The sequence below is a fragment of the Varanus komodoensis genome, unplaced genomic scaffold (genome assembly GCF_004798865.1).
Source record: "Varanus komodoensis strain SLA01 unplaced genomic scaffold, ASM479886v1 scaffold1, whole genome shotgun sequence".
Lineage (NCBI taxonomy): Eukaryota > Metazoa > Chordata > Lepidosauria > Squamata > Varanidae > Varanus > Varanus komodoensis.
Genome location: NW_025335268.1, coordinates 44,955,731 through 44,977,110, shown reverse-complemented (window position 1 = coordinate 44,977,110; position 21,380 = coordinate 44,955,731). Strand labels below are relative to the sequence as shown.

The 21,380-nt window shown below is 40.2% G+C and overlaps 1 protein-coding gene across 2 annotated transcripts in view; it reads right to left on the bottom strand.

Moving 5' to 3' along the window:
• The window catches only part of MAP3K5 (mitogen-activated protein kinase kinase kinase 5), a 117,858-nt gene that overhangs the window by 24,449 nt on the left and 72,029 nt on the right, over positions 1–21,380 (bottom strand). For both annotated transcript variants that reach the window (XM_044423855.1, XM_044423844.1), the window contains exons 10-17: positions 19,583–19,736; positions 18,083–18,190; positions 14,418–14,467; positions 8,308–8,403; positions 6,095–6,176; positions 5,386–5,519; positions 2,278–2,405; positions 996–1,132 (exon numbers count right to left, since the gene is read on the bottom strand). In XM_044423855.1, coding sequence (XP_044279790.1) covers positions 996–1,132; positions 2,278–2,405; positions 5,386–5,519; positions 6,095–6,176; positions 8,308–8,403; positions 14,418–14,467; positions 18,083–18,190; positions 19,583–19,736 — 889 coding nt within the window. The remainder of the gene's footprint in view (positions 1–995; positions 1,133–2,277; positions 2,406–5,385; positions 5,520–6,094; positions 6,177–8,307; positions 8,404–14,417; positions 14,468–18,082; positions 18,191–19,582; positions 19,737–21,380) is intronic.

Genomic DNA, 21,380 nt, shown 5'->3' with positions numbered 1-21,380 from the left:
GTAACCACAGTGGAAAGTACTCCAAAAAAAGAGCTGTAAAAAGTGGCGTCAGGATAAGGGATTAGAATCTCCTCTTTCCGAAGAGGCTATAGACCAGAGGAAGATGAAAATTTTCAACTGACAACTGGCACCTGGCAACTGTGCACAAATTAGCTTGTATGCCATCATGTCTTGTCAATGTGTATGCATGTTACCTACTTCCTTTCTGTTCCCTCTGACAACCAGAATAATAAAACAATAAAAATGATAACACAAGAGTATACATACCAGACAACTGTAAAAGTGCACTTGTAAAAGACCAACCAACCAACCAACACAATCTATTTTGCATAACTTGTAGAATTTTCTGGGACAACAAGCCCAAAGGATAATGAACCCATGTTGGTCATTTCAGAGTGGTCATTTGGAAAAGGGAGGGTCATTCCAATTGAACGGCTGTCACAAACAGTGGTAGGGACAAAATCACAAAGGTGACGGGATTTGTTGCTCTTGTGGTTTGATAGCCAGTCCCAGGGACCCATGATGAAATAGCTTTTTTAGGTTTGGTGGACACAATCCATTGTGGATTGAACAACCCTAGAACAAGCCATAGATAGTCAAGGTGGCTTGTTGCTGAGAAATAAGCCATCCACTGGTAAGTGGTCTGAATTTGGATAACTCAAGGACCCACTGTAGCTAGCTACCTATGATGAGTATGCAAATCTAGTCAATGAGGGAGCCCAGAGCTGCCCATAGGGAACCCTGATCAAGAATTATAACCACATCTTCATGAACTTGAGAACGGAGTCTAATTTTTCTCAGTTCCAGCTGCTGAACTGCACTGCATGAATGTTCTCTGTGACCTATGATCTATGATGGCTAAAAACATCAAGAGGAGATAGACATTTCCATTTGCTTCAGAGAGCAAGTAAGTTCACTGAATCATTAACATGATTTAATTCTTTTAACAAAAAATTTACATCTATAATTCAGCAGATTTACATTTACAATCCCACCTTTATGTCTCGATGCACTATTTGATTATCATGGAGGTATTTTAATCCTTCAAGAATTTGTTTGGTATAAAATCCAATGGTTTGTTCATTATCTTTTAATGGTCCCCATTTCGATCTCAGAAGAGCAGAAAGGCTACCTATAATATCAGGAAAATGTTGATGACAATAATAGATGATAAGAACAACAACTTGGAAACAAATGAGATATACTGAACAAAACTGGGAAGAACAATATAGTAATAGCACATCCTGCATATCGGACATTATCCAAATTATGTAAAATAAGATATAATTACACCTTTTCTTGTTTATACTCATGAAAAAAGAAACACATTGTTTGGATTAGATTAGGTCAGATCAGACTGTTAAAAGTTAGAAGAAAAAAGTCAAATTAACAGAGTTTCCTAAATTAGGGTCGCTCATTAACAATTAATCCAGACTATGTGAAACAGAAAAAGCCCTTTCTCTAGAAACACTCTCTCTTCCGTAATTTGTGTATTTATGATAACGAATGAGTCAAACCAAATATGTGGGTGTAATATGGGTCTGACTCACTCACTCAGAGCTCTGTTAGGTGGGTATTCAGGCACATTAAATGTGTTCTTACTTGTTTGCTACATGCTGTACCTGAAACCCCACCTGGAGATCACCCCACCTCCAGTGATCAGCTGGAGCTTATTTTGAGATACTATCTCAGGAATGTAGGGGGCACCATTCCCCAGCCTTTTAGGACTGTGATTTAAAAAAAAAAGCTGGAAATACAGCTAGAGTCCTTGCATGCAGCATTTAGGCCAGGGAAGGGCGAGCTGGGGAGTGGAGAAAGAATATTTTTTTGCTAGCCATGAGTGCACATAGGCATTCTTCTCCCACATGTGAAGACTGAACAGGTGTGTGGGGAAAGCTAGGCGATAACTACTATCCCTTCTGTCTCAGACACACTTCTGGCATTAATGAGAAAGTCTTCTATGAACCAAGCACTCTTCTTTGAGATTGCAAATCCTGGATCCCTAATGTTGCAGAAGAATTACACACGCACATGGCAGTTCTTTTTCATGCTGAACCCATGGCTATTCAAGGCTCTGTGCACATTAGCTAGCATGCAGGATCTTGCTCCCTCTTCACATGTTCACTGAACATGTGACCGAGTTTGCATTCCCTGTATCTGAAAGTACAACATGTCACTATGTAGAATTTTCAGTAAAGTTACAATCTGTGATTTGCATCTGTGTTTTGCATGGGAGTAGAGAATGCCCAAAGGAGAGCTAAATATAAAATCTCTTACCTCCTGGTACCTGTTCCATGAATATCTTAATGAATCCATCTTCACTAAAGGAGCCAAGATACTGGACAATATTCTTGTGTTTGAGGTGCTTATGTAAGGCTATTTCTTCATGTAAAGGCTGAGAATATCTAAAGGAAAGGGAAACTTTATAAGGTTTCAATCAGCATTTTTACTGCATGCAGCCCAGTATATTGTATTGCTGTAATATAACCTGCAATAGTGATTCTGATAAAACATACTTCAAAGTAAAATGACCTGGGAAATTGCCCAAGCTGTGTTTGTGAAAAGGAAATAGGTTCTTAACTAAATGATAATACAGAGCAAACAGACAGGCAGAGAGCATGAATGCTAAATAAAATAATTATCCCACTAGCATACAAAAATGAAGTTAAACATTAAATTCAAGTTTCTTTCTTTGGTTGGATAATCCAACATAAATGAAATGCTTTTAAAGTTGAAGTTTCATGGGATGTGTCAGCAATGGATATTTGCCTTAAGTACAATAATATTTCTTCCTCTTTACTAAGAGATACTGTTTCTTGTGGGGTTTACATAACATGCAGTCGCCATTAAACTGTGGGTTCTCATACTGACTGAACCCAGCAATGAACAACCCGCAGTTCACAAACCAGCGATAAACCATGGGTTCTCTTACATGGTTTGTTCCTGATTAAAGAACTACAGCTTGTTAAGCATAACTGGTTTCAGTCAACACAATAATCCATGTTTCAACAACAACCAACACTCAGTACATACTCAGCCCTTGAATTATTATGTAGCCCAAATCTAGTTTGTTTACCCACATATCCTATTTGGATGCATGTTTTCTGTGCTTTTCTATCCAAATTGAAACATGGAGTCTGTTTCAATGATATTCAGTTTTTGCAACTTCCACACCTGCTCAAATGATCAGTTGTTTATTTGTGTGAACAGTAAATGTCCCATTGCTTGTGTTAGTATTAGTTGGGTTTTGGATTGGGAGAAGTATCCACCAATGTAAATGATATTTCATCAGTGCAAGCTATCTCTAGTGCAAATTGAGATTTCCAGAAGTGTTGGTTCAGTATTGCACTAGCAACAGTTTACATTACCTATAATTGAATGACGGTACAGTGTCGGATACTGTTATTTATTTATTTTTAAATTTGTATGCCACCCACTAATCCAAATGGATTCTCTAGGTGGCTTACAGTAAAAGCCAGGCCCTGGAATATGATCAAAACTGGCTCTCTGATTCGTTACATTTTAACAATTCTGTACATTCATATCCTTTGGCATTTCCGTTTCTAGGTTACTGACCATCTTAAGTATTTAAGACACAAGACAGCTTCTGTTTCAGTGATCGAGTGAACCACTGCAGTGACCTCGGTGTGCAGGGTGCTTCAGCGCTCTTCCAGACAATGCTGTTGCCAGGACCAGCATGGGACAAGCGCAGATTATGTTGCCCATGTAGATGGATTTCCCACACAAATACAGCATTTTCCCTGGGGAAAGTGGCATTCTCTCTACGGCTTTTCTCATACCCTCATGGAAATGCTATGGCAGAAGCTAGGGGCATGGGAAGCCTCATCTGCACCAGTCTGCACATATGGGGTATTTTTGAGAGCCTGATTACAGATGATATAAATTGGATCCCCAAGACATGACAATTCTCTCTGATAAAAGCCAGTTGGGTTGGTTGTTTTGTAAAATACTCATAACCAACCCGACATACAATTAGGCTTGGGAGGGGTATTCTGCTCCCTTCTGTTGTTCTTCCAGGTGGTATCCCACAGTCACCATGAGAAGGAATGAGTCTCCTTTCTCTGACAGATGTGCGGAGAGTGCCTGTAGAACCAGGAATTCAACTGTCAGGCTCAGCTGGGAAATTTCAGGAGGCTGTCAGATGTCTCCTTTCAGCAGGCAGTCCCCTCCACATAACCCCTTCAAGACTGTAAGTTGAACTCCTCAGGGCAGGAGACTTGCAGAGAGGACAAGAGAGTTGACCAGGTGCTTCCATCTCCTACTCTGGGGAAGCAAGAGGAAGGGATACCTCGGTCATCGTGGGTCATCAAGGCTAAGCAGATCGCCAGCTTCCATATCCCTGAGAAGTCTACTCTTGGGCATGAGGTGGGATTGTCTGATTCACTTGGGGTGCTGCCTCAAGGACCAAGCAGTACCACTGAGCAGATCTCTGGCCCCCACCTCCTGCTGAAAAGGGCTATGCACAGGTAGGAGGCAGGGGTGCTTTCACTTCCCTCATTTACCTCACCTCACCTCACCTCTTTCTTTGCTTCCATAAGCTTTATCTCATGCTCCAAAAATTATGTGTGACAGTATTTCTCACATGTGTTGGACTAATGTTATATGCAATGTGCTCCAGCTCTGCAGGTGGGAGCAGTTTGAAGAGGGCAGTAGTGGAGGACTAGTAGTTGCTTAACCCCTTCCTTGGCCATTGCTCCTCCCCGGGGTAAGTCCCTCCCCACCCCACAGCAAGGTACAGTTTGCTGCGAATAAACATATCCTGAAACCTGCAGAAGAGAAAGCAACAAGCAGATGCCAGCTAAGCACCACAGACAGGGAAAGGGTTAAGAATGTCCTCTGCCATTTCTGTACTTCAAAGCACCTGCTAACAAAACATCTACCTTTGCTAGCTTCTTGAGTGATACTTCTTTGTTCTACCCTTAGGCCTTTCATGCACACATGCACACCCAGCCCCTGTGTGTCCCCAACCACTCAGGATCATCCACTTCTGCGAGTAACTGCACAGGAACTCTTACGAGCAAAGCATTTGCCTGTATGCATCTCTGTGATGTGAACAAGCTCTGTGGAGCGGGGTTACCCTCCTTCTTTCCTTCTCTTGATAAGAGTTGAGTAGGGCACGAGCCACGTCCAACCACCTTCTGTGACTACAGAGGCCTTCACCAGCCTGGTCCCCTCCAGGTTGTTGGACTGCAACTCTCATTGTTGCCATCCAACGTATCTACTGGAAGGACGAGACTACAGTGTGAGAATGTAAAGTATATGAAGACCTAGTATGAAGAACTGCTAGTAACTTTTGCAGACATGCCCTAATTAAATCGGCTGATTTAAGACAGCGCTATTCATCAGCATTAACTATAACCATACCTGCTATCTCTTTCTGGAATTTCTTTAATGGCAATTCTGACTTGATTGCTCAGATCTCGTCCAGCATAAACTATGCCATAAGTGCCTTTCCCCAGAATGACTCGCTCACCATTCTCATCATATTCGTAGTCATACTGCAGCAGAAAGGAGAACAAGAAGAAGGGATCGGTGATTCTGATACATATTCCAAGTAAATATTGTTTTGCAGTAGGAAGTGACCTAGCTGATACGTCAAACCTGGGAGAAGCGATATCCCGTGTGAACTTAATCATTGCCAACATGGATTTTTTTTTATTTTTGGCCATTGCAGGCACTCTAGAAGAACCATATCTTCTAAACACGGCATAATTTCTACTTATTTCTATCATTTATAAACCACCCTTTAGTGGCCGCAGCTACACCAGTTTATCAAGCTTACACCAATCTGAAAGTGTAATTATATGCCACAGGAATTACGTGACTGCTACTGATCGATATTTCCCTTCTGTTTCTCCCTAGTTAGTAAATAATACATTGGCACTGTATTGAATGTCTTGTTCCATGCCAGTGACAGCAGTCACTAATTTTTTTTCTTCTCCTCCTTTCTTTTTTTAACAAGCTATCTCTGAGGAGATAGAGAGATGCACGTCAGCACCACCCACACCATCTAGAAAGATCACAGTAGTAGCAGTATTTGCAATAATTGGCAAGAATGCAAGACTTCTAGTACCTCCAGGGAGTCTCCATCACATTCACCCTCTTCTGTGTTTTTTCCCATTTCTTCAGTGATACTATTAACCATTACAAAAAATCTACCAAGAAGACATAGAAAGGAAAAGAATAACGTTACAACAGAATGAAACTGAGTAGTTAGCACTCCTTTCCAGTTGCTCATGACTGTAATATTGTGTGCGTCACGTTTTGACGCTCCATTCTCTCTTCCCACTCAATAAACGTGTGTGTGTGTGTGTGTGTGTTGAGTGCATTTCAAAAGAATCCTATGCACATAAGCTAATAAGAATATATTTCCTGATACAAATCAGTTTGCCTAAGTACATCACACCTAGTCTTCAGAGATAAATATATTTCACCCATCTGCTTCATTATTGTTCCATGGGTTGCTTTTGCTCCGTATTTTGTTCCAACCACCTTCCAAGTTTAGTTTATCTTTTTCCTTACAGGTTCCAATTGCACAGGTCACATGGACACACTGAAGATGCCGCATGCCAAAAAGAGTTTGATGTGATTTGAAAAGTAACTGGACCTGGATGGCCACTCATTCTGAGGTTACCTCTAAACTAGACTACTGCTTTCAATTTACCTCATGTGTTGATAGTGCAGCTTCAGAAAGTAATTCTGGATGATGCAACCACCTTTCAATTGTACCTCATCTTACACATGTTGCATTTTGCAGTGTAATCACGCATATATGTGACTGCAGCCCAGCACAGGAAAGAACTTTGTGATTGCATGAAAGTTTTTTGTTTTGTTTTGCACAATATGTTAATAAATGCACATCCTGTACCTTGCTAAACAGAGGATATGGAGAGATGCATCTGAACAATGCCCAGAAATCAGAACTGTAAGACTGATATTTTCCATAATATTAACACTACTTTGTACTCAAGATTAGGGAATTCAGAGCCTCAAAAGCCAGGGGGAAATTTGAATGGGTGGAATTTTGAAAGTAACCTAATGAATATCATCCTCTGCTTGCTTGTAGCTTATAAATGCTGATCAGTTCACCAGAAAGCACAGCTTAGCTTCTATAACTGTTATTTTTAAGACTGTTGATTATTTTTATTTGACAAGTATAATTCTCAGGAGTTCTACATGCCATGTAGAAAGGTGCAATGGACAGACCTGATGGAATTCTGAGAAAAACCACAAGTCTATTAGGTGGCAGGGCAGGGATCTTTTTTTAAATGTTGCCCTATGTAAAAATAAGGCATCCTGCAATCAAGTGGTAAGGTTTTGCATAGCCCTCTCTTTTTTTTAAGGGAGAGGTTTTTTTTTTTAATGACCCTTTTTCTGAGGTATTAGGTTTCAGAATTCTGCCACTGCTACCATCTTATCCTATCCAATGCACAGAATAGAATGCTTAGATTAAAAATGAATTTGATAATATATTCTCAATAAAATTGCTTAATAACAGTGAAGCCTACTGGTTAGAGGACTGGACTGAAGATTTATTAATTGATTGATTGATTGCATTTGTGAGACATGGGAGAGCTGGATCCTGGTTTCCACGCTACCATTAAATTTACTGAGAGATTTTGGGGCATTCATGCACTATTAGCCCTAAAGCTATCTTAACAGGTGTTGTGTGCCTAAAATGGAACTCAGGAGAACTATGTAAGCCATCTTGAGTGCCTCACAAAAGGAAAAGCGGCAGGATATAAATGTAATATAATGATGATAATAATTCTTTACTGTGGTTCTTGATTCACTCTGATGATATGCAGTGCGCTAACTCTGGTATAAATGCACTTCACTTAGCCACATCTCATACGTCAGTTGGTCAAAAATGATCTCACAAGATGAGGGTTAGGACACCACCAGTGGCCTTGGTGACCCTGTGCCCCAACTCAGAGGATTATGGTGATCCAATGGAAGCACAGCAGAGGCAAAGACTGTCTTTGTGCGCCTTAACCCTCCAAAACATTAGATGGCTTATTTCAGCGGTCTTAAATGTTTTTCTGCTACTCATGAGGCAAACCAGCTGAGGCACTGCCAAGAATCTTCAGAGAATGGTGGCACTTTCGTCCTCTGTTTCACACCAAACCAGACCCAAAGATGTTCTTACAAGGTCAGAGCCCAGTTGGCATGCAAAGAGCCATGCTGGCTGCGAGTGCAGAGTCCACAGGATAGGTAGCACAATCATGCAAGCTATGTACATATTTTAATAAAATGTTTTAAATAATAAATATGTGCAGCACCTACTTTTTGCAGTGGTGTTCTGTGCAGAAATAGATTTGAAAGTCATCTGAATTATGTAGGACATACAGGAAGCAGCATCGTTCCTCAAATTTTGAAATGCTGAAAGAGAAGCAAAGTTAGCATGGGTTACTGATTTTTATGGTTCTATGCTTTAAGCAGTCTTTATAATTCAACAAAAACCAGAACTGTATATTCTTGCAGTCTGTGGGATACAACTGTGCTTTCTTAGGTTTGTCACCTTTAAGTGAAAAGGTGCTCCATAGAATCTGTCATTGCTTTTCCTAATGAAGACAGGTGAAGATTTAATAGGAAAAGAAGGCTAGCAAGGTTTGCATCATTAAACTGAATAGTTTATAACTGCTTAAAAGTGCAGTATGGAAATCCATTTACTATATTAAATCCAAAGGAAAGCATAACTGGAAACACTTGACATAGCTGAATCTCAACCATTCAGCAAAACTGCCTGTTACGGAAAATCAGCCATGAGTGTTGTCTACAGATGACATGCACAAACTTCCATTAACAGTGAATTTTTTGCAAGATGGATTATTGTAATAAACACCATTTATTTAAGCAGAAATAATCCTTATGAGGGAAATAGCTCTTTCTCACATGAGCTGTGTAGGCTAATGGAAGAAACCTGGTAAGGATGCAAGTCCACCAGCAAGATGGTCCATTTGTAAATGCACTTTGTATTTTCGCCAGCTGCTGCTGAGAGCGTCTAGTAATAAAGTCTCGTCTTTACAGCCTGTATTCCTATCCTTTCAGGCTCCTTGTCCATTTGCTTGCCTACTTTTTCAGTTTTTCCAATGAGAACCAAATGCTAACAGCTTGAGTTGAGAATCTCTATGCAGTAAATTCAGCCATGCACCCACCCCTATTTCCTACTGCATAAAGGTTACCACAAACTGACATGGTTCATCCAGTCCCTTCTCCAACAGGCAGGAGCTTGAAGTGTCATGTGAACCCACCACAACTTACTTGGAAAGGCTTATACACCTAATTTCTGAGCTTCTATTCTACCTGGCAGGCCTTGGCTTCTTGTAGGGATTAGTAGTTGACCCTGGGCTTGCTGTCACCTGAATGTTAATGGCATGACAAACCCAGGGGCAAGCCAAACATCGGCAGAGCCCCCTTGGGAAGAGCAACAAGAAATCAGCAGCAGCCGGCCAAGTGTTTCTGACAGTCACTGGGTAATAGGCAAGCTTTGCTAGAAAAATGTGTTCGTATTCCCATTTGGAGGTGGGTGGGTGGTATGAATGGGCCAAGCTCTGATGGGGCTTAATGGGATTGAACTTGTACATCCCTAGGTACAAAATGCAAAATTAAAAAACCTGTGTCTCTGTTCTGTGCCACCAATACTCACTGGGTAACCAGACACATTTGGCTGCAGTCCTGTATGATGACTTGGGAGCGAGTCTAACTGAACTCAATTTGGATTACTTCTCAGGAGACAGTATAGGATTTGCTCTGTTATTCATACTTAAGTCCCATTGCAATTAATGGTTAACAAGAAATCATTTTTCCTTCTGTGCCTGTCACTGTCCATTCTGTGAGGCTGAGCTGACACAGGTCTGGTAGGCCACTTGTAGATGTTATGTCAACTTGCCCTGGGCTTCCATGCCAGACTGGTCCCTCATGACCTGGGCTGAATGAGGCAAGCTTGATGTTTGCAAGAGTTTGGTGTGCTAAGGGTGCCCGTGAAGCCTGTTCCAGTTGATTGGCTAAGAAAAATCCCTTAACTTTGTTAATAATAGGTTTGGGGTATAAAGCCGAGGAAGTAGGTACAACTGTCCACTGGATTCTCCTCTGTCTGGTTTTGCTTCACCTTCTCCCTTGCTGACTGGAACTGGTCGGCTTCTGAGGTCTTGCTCCACTGATGACCCATGCCTTGGTATGTATAAACAGATCTAGTTGGCTGTGCTTATAATGCATAATTAAAATATACTAATCTATATGTTGGGAACAATTGACGGCAAAAGAAGGGGACAGCAGAGGATGAGGAGGCTAGATGGCTATCACTGAGGCAGTCAGTGTGAGCTTGGGTGGACTCCAGGGGATGGTGGAGGATAGGAGAGCCTGGAGGAATGTTGCCCATGGGGTCGCGATGGGTTGGACACGATGTTGTGACTGACATAACATAACATAATGCATAAATGACCTCATTACTTACTTACACTAAGGCAATCATTTGAATCCAAGTGACCCCACCCAGTGAGATGAGATGGGCAGCTTCAAAAGGAAACTTAGCACTTAGTTTATTGGGTACTTTAAAAGAATAACCAATAAATAAAGCTATAAACAAAACTTCTAATCAACCTATTATTGTGAACAGAATTACATGTCTTAGAGAATTTTGTAATCCCAAATGTCACAGAGACATTGTAGCTTTGTTACCTCTTTTCTCTGTTTCTGCTTGTTGTTGATGCAGAAAAAGAAAAGTTGAGAAACTGAATAAGAACCATTAATTTTTAAAGATTGGATTGGTTTAATTTTTTCCCAGAATAGCCTAAGCAACCCAAAACTTGATTTTAAGAAATGCATCAATAGACCTTTTACACTAATGTAGAAATTAAGGTTAAAAAGGTGTTAATAATTAAATATACATTTTTGTTCACAGGACAGTCTGAATTGGGCAAAACATAGAAATTATCTGGGACAATATTTTAATAGTAGGATCATTAGAGACCCTTTCTCAGTAAAACTGCACACATATACAATAATAATTAATCATCACTAAAATTTCATAATGTAAATATGAAATTGAGCAATTATTAAATACACTACAGTTTGTGACTTATCTGGCACAAACACCAGATTAATGAAGTGCTTTTTCCTAAGTAAAGAAGAATTAATGTCTGTGACTAATACCAGTTGTTGACAATTGGCATATAGTTTTACTGACATCATCCAGATAACTTTACATACAAATGCTTTTTAAAAAGTTATTCATTTCTTCATTAAGTCTGCTGCAGGTGGAAGTTAACTTTTGTACAACAAGAAAATGACTTAGAATGCTGGTTAGAAATGACTACCCTCCCTTCCTTCCTTCCTTCCTTCCTTCCTTCCTTCCTTCCTTCCTTCCCTCTTTTCTTGGAAAGGTCATGAGCTGTCTCTTCTTCCCTCACCGCAGATCCAGTGCTCCAAAGAGAATGGAGTCCAAAATATTCCCTCTCCCTTTTCACTGAATTTCAGTTTTCTGTGTAGTTACTCTAGGTCAAGAAACTTGAGAGAAGTTTGAACTGAGAGCACTGTCCTCTAGTGCTTTGGAAGGACTTCCATCATGTCCTTCTCACCACCTGCTACACTGGAGAGCCACTAAAGTACTGTGGTCAAATGTTACACTTTCTGCATTTCCAGTACTTTGTGTTTATAAGCAACTCTTCAGATTGACATTACAGAAAAGTCCCAGTGCAGTCAATCCCTACGGAAATGGCACTGAGTCAGCCAGAGGTCTGAAATTCATTCTGAAGAAATTTTGGAAATTGCATGCCCGTGGTGGCAGGGGCTGAGGGCAAAAGCACCCAAAAGGACAGCACATTATAGAGCCCTTACTGCCAGACATTAGGCCTTAGCAGAGGCATTTCAAACTTTTAGAAGTGAGAAAAATGGCAACAATGCTGGGGAAGCACAAATCAATTTGTGATTTGGGAACTAGGGTAGAGCCAGGGAAAAGTGCATGGCCATATGGGAAACCCTAGAAGGATGGGATTCAACTCCAGCTAGCTTGATTTAGCTTCAGGCATTAGATTATGCGCCCCCGCCACAGATAATTATTCCACTTACTTAAATATCTATAAGCTTCCTTCTCAATCAAGTCTATCCAAACAACAACAATAAATTAAAATATAATTCAGTCAGTATGAGAAAAAGCACTGCCAAAACTAGAATAATAAAAGATCAATGAAACAGCAGCGTGGCCAATAAAACACATCAATTAAAAGCTGTTCAAAACAGGCAAACAGGTTTGTGGTATTGTGGGAGATGAACTGCACCAGATGCTTCTTTACAGTCAGATGTGCAGATAAGCAGAACAACAGAAATTATGAACCTGTCAGAGGTATTGCGATCGCTGCATGGAGCCCAGGAACAAGGAACGCAGTGGCGTTTGTTTATGGAGGTGGAGCAACTGGGCATCTTTTGGAAAGGAGAAGGTGGCACGGTCCACTTATAAGCTGTCAGATGGCCAACTTGGCCTGCCAGGCACCTGGTTTCTATGCATTACAATCTAGTTACTGACACTACATGTCATCCAGTTGGCACTGATGACTCCTGTGTTCCTTCTTGCCAACCAGAACCCTGCCTGATCAATATTCTTAGCAGAGCAAACAAACACCTGCATGAGCTAAAGATTACAGATCTAATTTTTTAGCATCAGCTGGTAGTGACATTTCGATTCTGGAATAGCTTATGCTGTTTGCAGAGAAACGTTTTGCTTTGTGTGTATTTGCTGGGGATTTGGCTGGGTAGAATATAATCATTTTAGATAAAAGGGGTATGTGGTACTGTTTCAGGTGAATGATGCTCTAAGAGTTTTGGTTAGAGGCATTACAAGGAACAGGGGGCAGAGAAAAGGGAGAGCAGCACCTGTGTGTTGTGTGTGTTGGTTTTAGTGAGTGCTTGAAATAAAAATGTCTTAAATATGTGTCTATGGTTGTTTTGGAATTCTAACACAAAGTCTGCTTAAAATACTGGGGGGGGGGGCAACTGAAAGACATTTAGGAGGGAGGTTCTTAAGGTAGGGGCCACCACTTGGAAGGCCCAGTTCTTCATTGGGGAAGGCCTGCCGATGTCAGAGCCCAAGCCACTAATACCCCACCACCACCAAAAGCTTCAGCATAAGAGAATTACTACTGTTCAAAAAGTGTTGTTTTGTGATCCAATGCCACCTTTAAAATGTCACCTGCCTAGAAATCCTGTTAGTGTTTATTTCTTAAAGGAAACCATCCATTGTAAAGAAACACATTCTATTAATCTTGGATTATGCATGGATTGTTTTCAACAATCCCTTTAAAGAAAATGTCTTCTCTGCATTAGTCATAACATATATTAGTCATTCCTTAGCATGAGTTTGTCCCATAAAGCAGTCCTGCCAAGTGTTCTGTTGCAAACCTGTTTTCACAGAGGGACAGTTGGGCTTACAATTTATTTATTTATTTCAGGGAGGGAACATCTTGCTAATTTTGTTCATATGTTCTTAATGTCTGAAATGCTTACAAGCACCATTTTGTGAAAGTTTGCTGTCTAGTCCAGAGGCAGTTTTCTTGCACAGGCAAAAGTAGTCAGTCCTAGATTAAACAAACATTGATCTTTCTTGTTTTCTATAATAAAATGCACCCCACATAGCAGTATCATATGATCTGCTCAGTTGTTGTTACATTCGTATGTCTCTATACATTTTGATATGATTTAAGGAAAACATAGCAATATTACACGCTAGAACGCAGTGCTTATAACCACATTCAAACAACTATTTTACATTGAAGTATTACCTCTCACAATACAGACGTCTGTATTACAGATGTCTTCAGACATCTACAGACATCTTGCCGTTCAGATGTGTTGGATTACAACTCCTATAATCCCCAACAAGCATGGCCAATTGCACCCCCTCACATCTGGAGGGCACCAGATTTTGATCTACAGAGTTTGAGGGCCATTTTATATAGTTTGGGGATTCAAGTTGTGCTTTCTCCCTCATGAGCTACATACAGGGACCATTTATTTCAATGACTTTTCATGGAAAGAAAGAGAGTATCTGGGAAAGAGAGCTCTACAGCCTGACATATATTTAATGCTGTTGAAAAATCATTTTGGGGGAGGAAGCATTCAAATTTGAATCCACGCATGCTTCACTGCCATGATTTTTCACCAGCACATTACAATAGGGAACTAGTGTGGTGTTGTAGATAAAGTGTTAGGCTGAGACTAGAACATTTGGGGTTTGCATCTTGCTCATGTTTGAAGTCTTGCAGCTAATATTGAGCCCCTCACGCTCAGTCAGCCTAAGTGCAGCAGTACTGCAATGAAAGCCTTCGTGTCTGCCACTCCGGGCACTAAAGAGAAATGGCAGGATAAATATATCACATGCAAATAAACATAAATAACCTTACCTTACTCCTCTGATAGAGTCAGCACTGAAGTTCCATTCATGAATGCCTTTCTGTAACAAAGAAATCAATGAAAGTGATTCACAGTTGTTAAACTATGCTAAATCATTTTGTCTATAATTTTAAACAAAACTAATAATTCCCCCTATTTTGTGTATTTATCTTTCATAACTGCAAAAGTCAGCTTCATAAAAAGATGTTAAAATGTAAAATGTAAAAAAAGGAAAAAAGTTTTTAAAATACCACATATAAATAAAAAAGTCAAAAGTCTAAATATTCTAGCATGTTTGCATCACTGACATTTTGAACACCTCCCCTAAATCTCCATTTTTCCCAGTTCTCTGTACCACAATTTTCACCTCTGGACCATTTTGGAGGGGAGAAAAATACAAATGAAGGGCCTCAAGCTGCAAAAAACACTTTCAGTTACATTTTTAAATTCTGAGTTTCTGAAAACAAACAAAAAATAACACCACCTCCATGATCCCATTCCAAGACATTCCCACTCTTTTAAAAGCCCTTGTTTCTCATAGATGCTGTGACCCTTTTTGCTTCTGTTCTGTTCTCAAGCTCATGGATTTAAAAAAAATCCTGGTGATTTTGCCAAAGTTTCCAGCCATTGGAGTAAACATTTTAAGAGGACTGTCCAAGTCTGACATCTGTTACTTGCTTAATAAGAAAAAAAGGCAGTAGAGAAACAGAGTCAGCAGCCAAAGTGAGCCCATGTGTCAAAGCACCACTGAGAGTGGTAGCGATATCTCTGTCAGCATCAGCGCCAGCTGCTACCTGGTACTGCAGCTAAGAGCTTGCATCAGAGTGTCCTACGCTATGAAAATAATCTAGTGCAATCCAAAGTTTGCTCCACAGCCAGGAAAAGTCAGCAAATCTATCTACAGCAAACGAATATTCAGAACAAGACTTCCTTTGCAATCATGCTGGATTCCAGGCAATGAGTCATGCCCAGTTGAGACATTGGTGTGATCCAGAGGACAGAGTAGCCCAGGAGCTCAGACCTACACTCAGACACTTCTCCAGCCAAGAATACCCTTGGACCAGTCACTGCCTCCAAGTCCCACTGCTACATCCATAAAAGACGTAACTTTCAGCGTTATGGAAAACATGAATAAGATAAAGAATGAAACAGATTTTCCATATTCTGGGCTCAACAGAAACGATTTTGAAATGTGATGCTTGTGGAATTAGCCAGTAAGTGCACATTGTTCTCCCTCTAGTAAAGCTGGTGAGTATTAGGAGTCAATTTGACGGAAGTGATACACCACAAACAATCTTCAGATGGGAAATTCAATGAGAAGTAACAATAGCAGCCCCCAAAGATACTAAATGTGAGTGAAGGTTAGGTTCCATATGCTTCACTGACCCATAACACAGAATCTTGCTTCAGAAAGTTTGCCAAATGGAGTTAGAAGTTTAACTACGGTACAGAAACAGCAGCCTCACTTCTGTAAAAGTTAAGTCAAATTGATATAAACAGACATTGCATTCTGCTGCATTTTTGCCTTCATAAACCTAACAAAGGCTCCTGCCCATATCCTAACAGGAATGATGCATATGCTTGTGTGAGATGATCATTGCCTGGAGTATATTCCGGAGGGCAAAAATTCATGGTATAAAGATTTGCTGTACAAGGGAAGGCATATGGTCATGCCTGCATTATCCTGACAGCTTGGTTTATAGCCAACAGATAGCATATTTGTCAGGCTGACCGATGATCAAAATGGATTATAGCCCCACAAGAATTTACTGTTCTACATTTCAAATTTGATTGTTGCCTTTACACATGGCTGAAACATGAAAGCAAGAAACATGCCTAGAATTTTTGTGTACTTTTCCTTTCACAAAAAGAAAAGAACATGAACAAAATAAAAAGATTTTGGATACACTGCCCCAAAAAGCTAATGCCAAAATAATTTTCCACTACACTTTGTAGTGGGAGAACAACAAAGCAGAGAAAAATCATGCTTGACGAGTATGGAGTACCTGAGATGTCATCTCAGAGGGGAAGAAAAGCACTTTTATTTCAACCTTCCCTCAACCATTCAATTCCCTTCTGTATTGTTCTCCCAAGTGCTCTTGCTCTCGGCTTTTAAGTTTCAGCCGTTGTTTTATCTAGCACCATTTTATTCATTACACAGAAAGAAACATGGATTGGCCACAAACAAATCAACAGGGAACATCAACCAAACCTGATTCTCTGATAAACAGACCAGTAGAACACATCTGTTCTCAAACTTCTGCTTGTCACATGTCCACTCTACATGTTTAGGTAAAGTCTTTTTTTAAAAGCAGACATTATGTATTTATTTATTTCATTATATTTATATACCACCCCATAGTCGGCAGGCTCTCTGGGTGGTTTACATCAATTAAAATTATTCAATTTCCATTATTCATTCAATAAATATTTGCATTAAATAACAATAAAACCATAAAACAACATAACAGGACAACACCACAGTCATTTTACTGGGTTAACCCTCTGGCACAGCAGCAAATTTATTATCTTAATTGTTTTATTAAGACATCAATATAAATTTAACTATTGAAATAACTGGAAAATAAAAAGGTTCTCACCTGACGCCAAAAAGAAGGCAAAGATGGTGCCAGACACACCTCTCTGGGGAACATATCTCTCTAGATGCACCATTTACATGAAAAAGCTGCCAAAGAGGTATTTCAGAGTTCCATTTTCTAGAACTCTGTCTGCCAAGGACACAACACAAAAGCCGAGTACACACAACGTGAGAATGGTTAATAAGCCACAGTGGCTTCCTAACCACTCCTGGATGTATCGGTTGTAGGCCAGCTCATTTCTTGTAATTATTTTTACTGCACATGTGCTATTATGAGGTCTGAGCCAGGCAAGGATGGCTTGCTGGAGAGGTTCATAAACCACCTAGAACCCATGGCCTATTGTAGGGTTGTGGGTAGAGATGTGCAAGGCATCTCTTTCGGGGAGGGAATTCACTGGACTTCCTGGGCTCAGCTCCCCAGCTTCAGGTCTGCTTTGTCATGGCCCAGAGTCCAAGCTCCTGATGGGGCACTCGCCAGGAATCAAGCGCCATGTGCTGTGCAAGCAGCAACCTTTTTCTGCACTATGTGCAACAGCTACAGCCCCTACCTTCTGATGAAGTCTGAGGAGCTGCTTGCATCAGTGTAGAGCTGTATGGCCAATGCAACACTTGTCAGAACACAAAGCAATTGAAAATGGTACTGATGGAACTCAACCATGAGCATGACTGGTTCCCTTGGGAAAAGGCCACTGCTCAGTGGTCAAGGGCATGCTCTACAGACGAGAGGAGCTAGGTTCAATCTCCTGGTAAGGCTGGCAAGATTCTATCAAAACCCCTGGGGAGCCAAATGAACTAGTGGTGTGACTCAGTGGCTTCCTATGATTGTGGAGTCTTCGGGGCTCTTACACCTGGCCTTTAGAAGCATGCATAAGCACGCTACGCTTAATACTCCCCTTTCCCACCAGGATCCATAACTTCTTTGGTCTTGACTCTGTGTTCCATCTTGAACATTCAAGGCTGTAAATCCAATACCTCCCATTTTCTTTAGCCTCCCACAGTCAACTATTACAGGATACATCCTTTATGTAGAGGAATGTGTCTGACTTTTGATCTTAAAATGTTGTGGTGGCAGCTGACCTTATCATCAGGTAGAACATGCCAGATAGATACTGTCTTCTCTTCCGCTTCACTATTAATGGACAGGTACGAAGGCTGGTAAATTTTTGTGGGCTCCAATATCAAAACCTTTGAACAACAAGAACAGTTAGTGAACACTTCTGAGCCTTTACTATGCTTGCAGTTTCTTAAAATGTCTAGACATTTATATGCTGACATTTCTAGATATAGTTCTTGGAAAATCTGGAGGTTAAGGACAAATTGTACAAAAGGCATCTTTATAGCTTGACTCCAACCATTTTTTCACTCAACCATTTACTGAATGGCTTTCATTTTTGTAGAGTTTTCTGGTTTACTGTATTTTTTTAGTTCCTCAGTTCATGTGCCTAAAAATCAAAGAAAATATTTGGATGAGGTCAGGGCACATTCCAAACTGCACTGTTGGACCTGTCAGGAGCTAACACCTGTATTTCTTTATGCACAGGAGCTTCAAACTCATTAAAAAGCCACATGCTAATTGTTATATATGTTTTGCATAGTTGCATATTTAACTGCAGCACAGCAAAAGATAATAAGAAGGAAATAGCTTTCATTTTTGTGCCTTATTAATTTGGTGATACTGAGGAGGAGACCTATTAGCAGAGAGATAGATGGGAGTTATTGTTTAAATTTCCCTCCCTGCATATATTCAAGGAAACAACAACGTCCCTTTGTATTAAGTACTTGCCATAGCTCTGCTAGATTGAGAACTTCTATAATATTGAAAAAGGGACAAATATCAAATTATAGAATTCTGGCATTACTAAGTATTGAAGAAATTGTGAAGGAAGAATCAACTTACTATCAATAAAACAAATAAAATTATCACAACTTTAGTGCGGTACAGTGGCTACAAGGTCAGATAAAAACCAGAAAGATTCTAGTTCAAATCCACACTCAGCCACTTAAGTTCAGTGGTGACCTTGGGAGAGAAACAATTTCTCGGTTTAAAGGTTTCTTCACATGAGGAATTCAGCTTGGTGTTCACTGAGACGTTTTCCATTTTCCTTGAAGGAATGTGTCCTTTACAGCCGGCGTTTGTCTTTCTCTTCCTTTCTATATCAGCCTGACACAAGGTGGCACTGTGGTATAGCTGAAGTAAAGTAGAATGGCAACAATACAAGAGGCTTCATTCCAGCTTGTACTGCATTTTAAATGCTTTCCTTGCTCTAAAAAACAGCTGGGAAAGTAGCTGCAAAACATGGGAGAAGCCCTGGAGCGCAACAGCATTGTGTAATGAACCTGCAAACTTCTGTGAATGAAGGATCACGAGCCTCATGGACACAAGCCCAAACTTACCATTAAAGGCTGTTGTGAGGACAAAAACACTCCTTGGAGAAAGGGCGATACAAATACAATAAATAATTCAGTTCAGCTCTTTGTGCTGTTTGAAGTTTATTGCCTTCTAAATCATTGTTTGATAGACAAAACAGGAAATGAAGATTGTTAAAAATTAACTGACATGGTTTAACATGTACTTACGGGAAATCTAACTACAGAAACATCTGTCTTTGTGGCCTCAACTAGAAAATCCATCCAAAAGTCTACAAGTTCATGTTTGGATACTTGCTGTTCTGGATTCAGTTTATTAAAGTGCTGATATATCAAAATAGTCTCCACAATGGACTTGAGGTACCTAGGGACATTCAGTAAAAAAAAAGAAACCAAATTTAAAATTATTGTTAAGTATACATCTAAATGTTTTATCATTCTTTAGCAGAACATCACCAAGCAGAGAGGCTATAAGCAGCCATATTGGTCATAAAAGCTGAGAAACATGGGTCAAACTACACAGAACTGGTGGTCCTCATTTCTTTTAATAGAATGGCCTAGTTTGTATGCACCATCAGTTCATGGGTTGTTTAGCCCATGAATAGGCAGGACTGGCCCAGACCAAGCAAACTTTCTGCCTCCCGCCTGCTTGCAACTTCTACTCCAAATCAGCTCTCAGGAACAACCTACATTCCTGGGTTGTTTGATGCAATACATGAATCCAGCACTCTGGGTTGCTGAGGGACAAGCAACCAAGAGTATGAATCCAACAACAAGCCATGAGATAAAACTCTAGGCTGTTCATCTCTCAAAAACCCTGAATTCCAGATTCACATGTTGCACATTTGCTGTTTCCATTACTGCATCATATGTGACTGTGGCAATTGTTTGTGGTATGCTGTCTTGTGAAGGTTTCCATCCTGAAAAGTGGCCTAGAAATATTATAAATATATAAATCAAGCAACCCAGAAATGAGGCATTCTTGAGTTGTTTCACTCACAGTTAGTTGTTACATGAGAACTAAGTAAATGAATGCATCAGCACTAAGGCTCAGTGGTAGAGATCCAGCTTTAAATGTTCAATGCCTGGCATTTTCATTTGAAAAGTTCTTAAGCTGTGAGCCTCGGAGAAAGCATCTGTCTGAGGCCTTGCAGAATCACTGTCTGTCCGATAACATAGAACGATGGGCTGGATGGTACAGGAGCCCTGAATCACAATAAAAGATAGGTTCTTATATTCCCACCAAAAAGGCCTGCGGAAGAACTTCAGAGAAAACATTTTACTAATTAACAGGTCTTTAAAATTATGTAAATACAGCTCTTTAAGGTTTGGTATCTATAGTATTTCCTTGTACTTTACAAGTGTGGCATCCGCCCAAATTACAGAGCCACTTGTACAAATATGCTGATAGGAGGTAACAACAATGATCAGCAGAAAGCCATGAGCTGTTTGTGTGATTGCTAATAAAAATGTCAAGAGTGTTCCATTCAAAGCATTCTGGTGTCATCAACATTCTTGGTTCCCATTCCTTTATGCCAGGAATAAGAGCCAAGAAGGATGGAATTTGATTAAATCATGCACTAAGTAAAGTGACAATGCAGATGCTCCACCATCTCAGTCCCCCAAATCACCCCCCACACACACACACAAACTGATTTTATCTCACCAGCAGTGAGGAGAAACTGCCTAACCTGTGTGCAATCTGTGCTGATGGTTTACTACAGATACTATAAATAATTGCATCCATGGCTTACTGTGAATTTTAATTGCTCTGTCAATTAGGCCTCTCCTAAACAAGCCACGGCTCTTCTCACACAGAAAAGCAATCTTTCTCCCTTCCTTTTTTCAGAGGCCTATTTTTTGTTTGTTTTCTGAGCAGGACAAAATGTATCAGATTGAAAAGGTAATTAAGTTTCTCTTCCATAATCTTGCCTTCATAGTGAAACTCTCAAAATTATCTCACAGATACTATAACCACACAAAGAGCTGAGGCTAGAAGGTGCTCTTT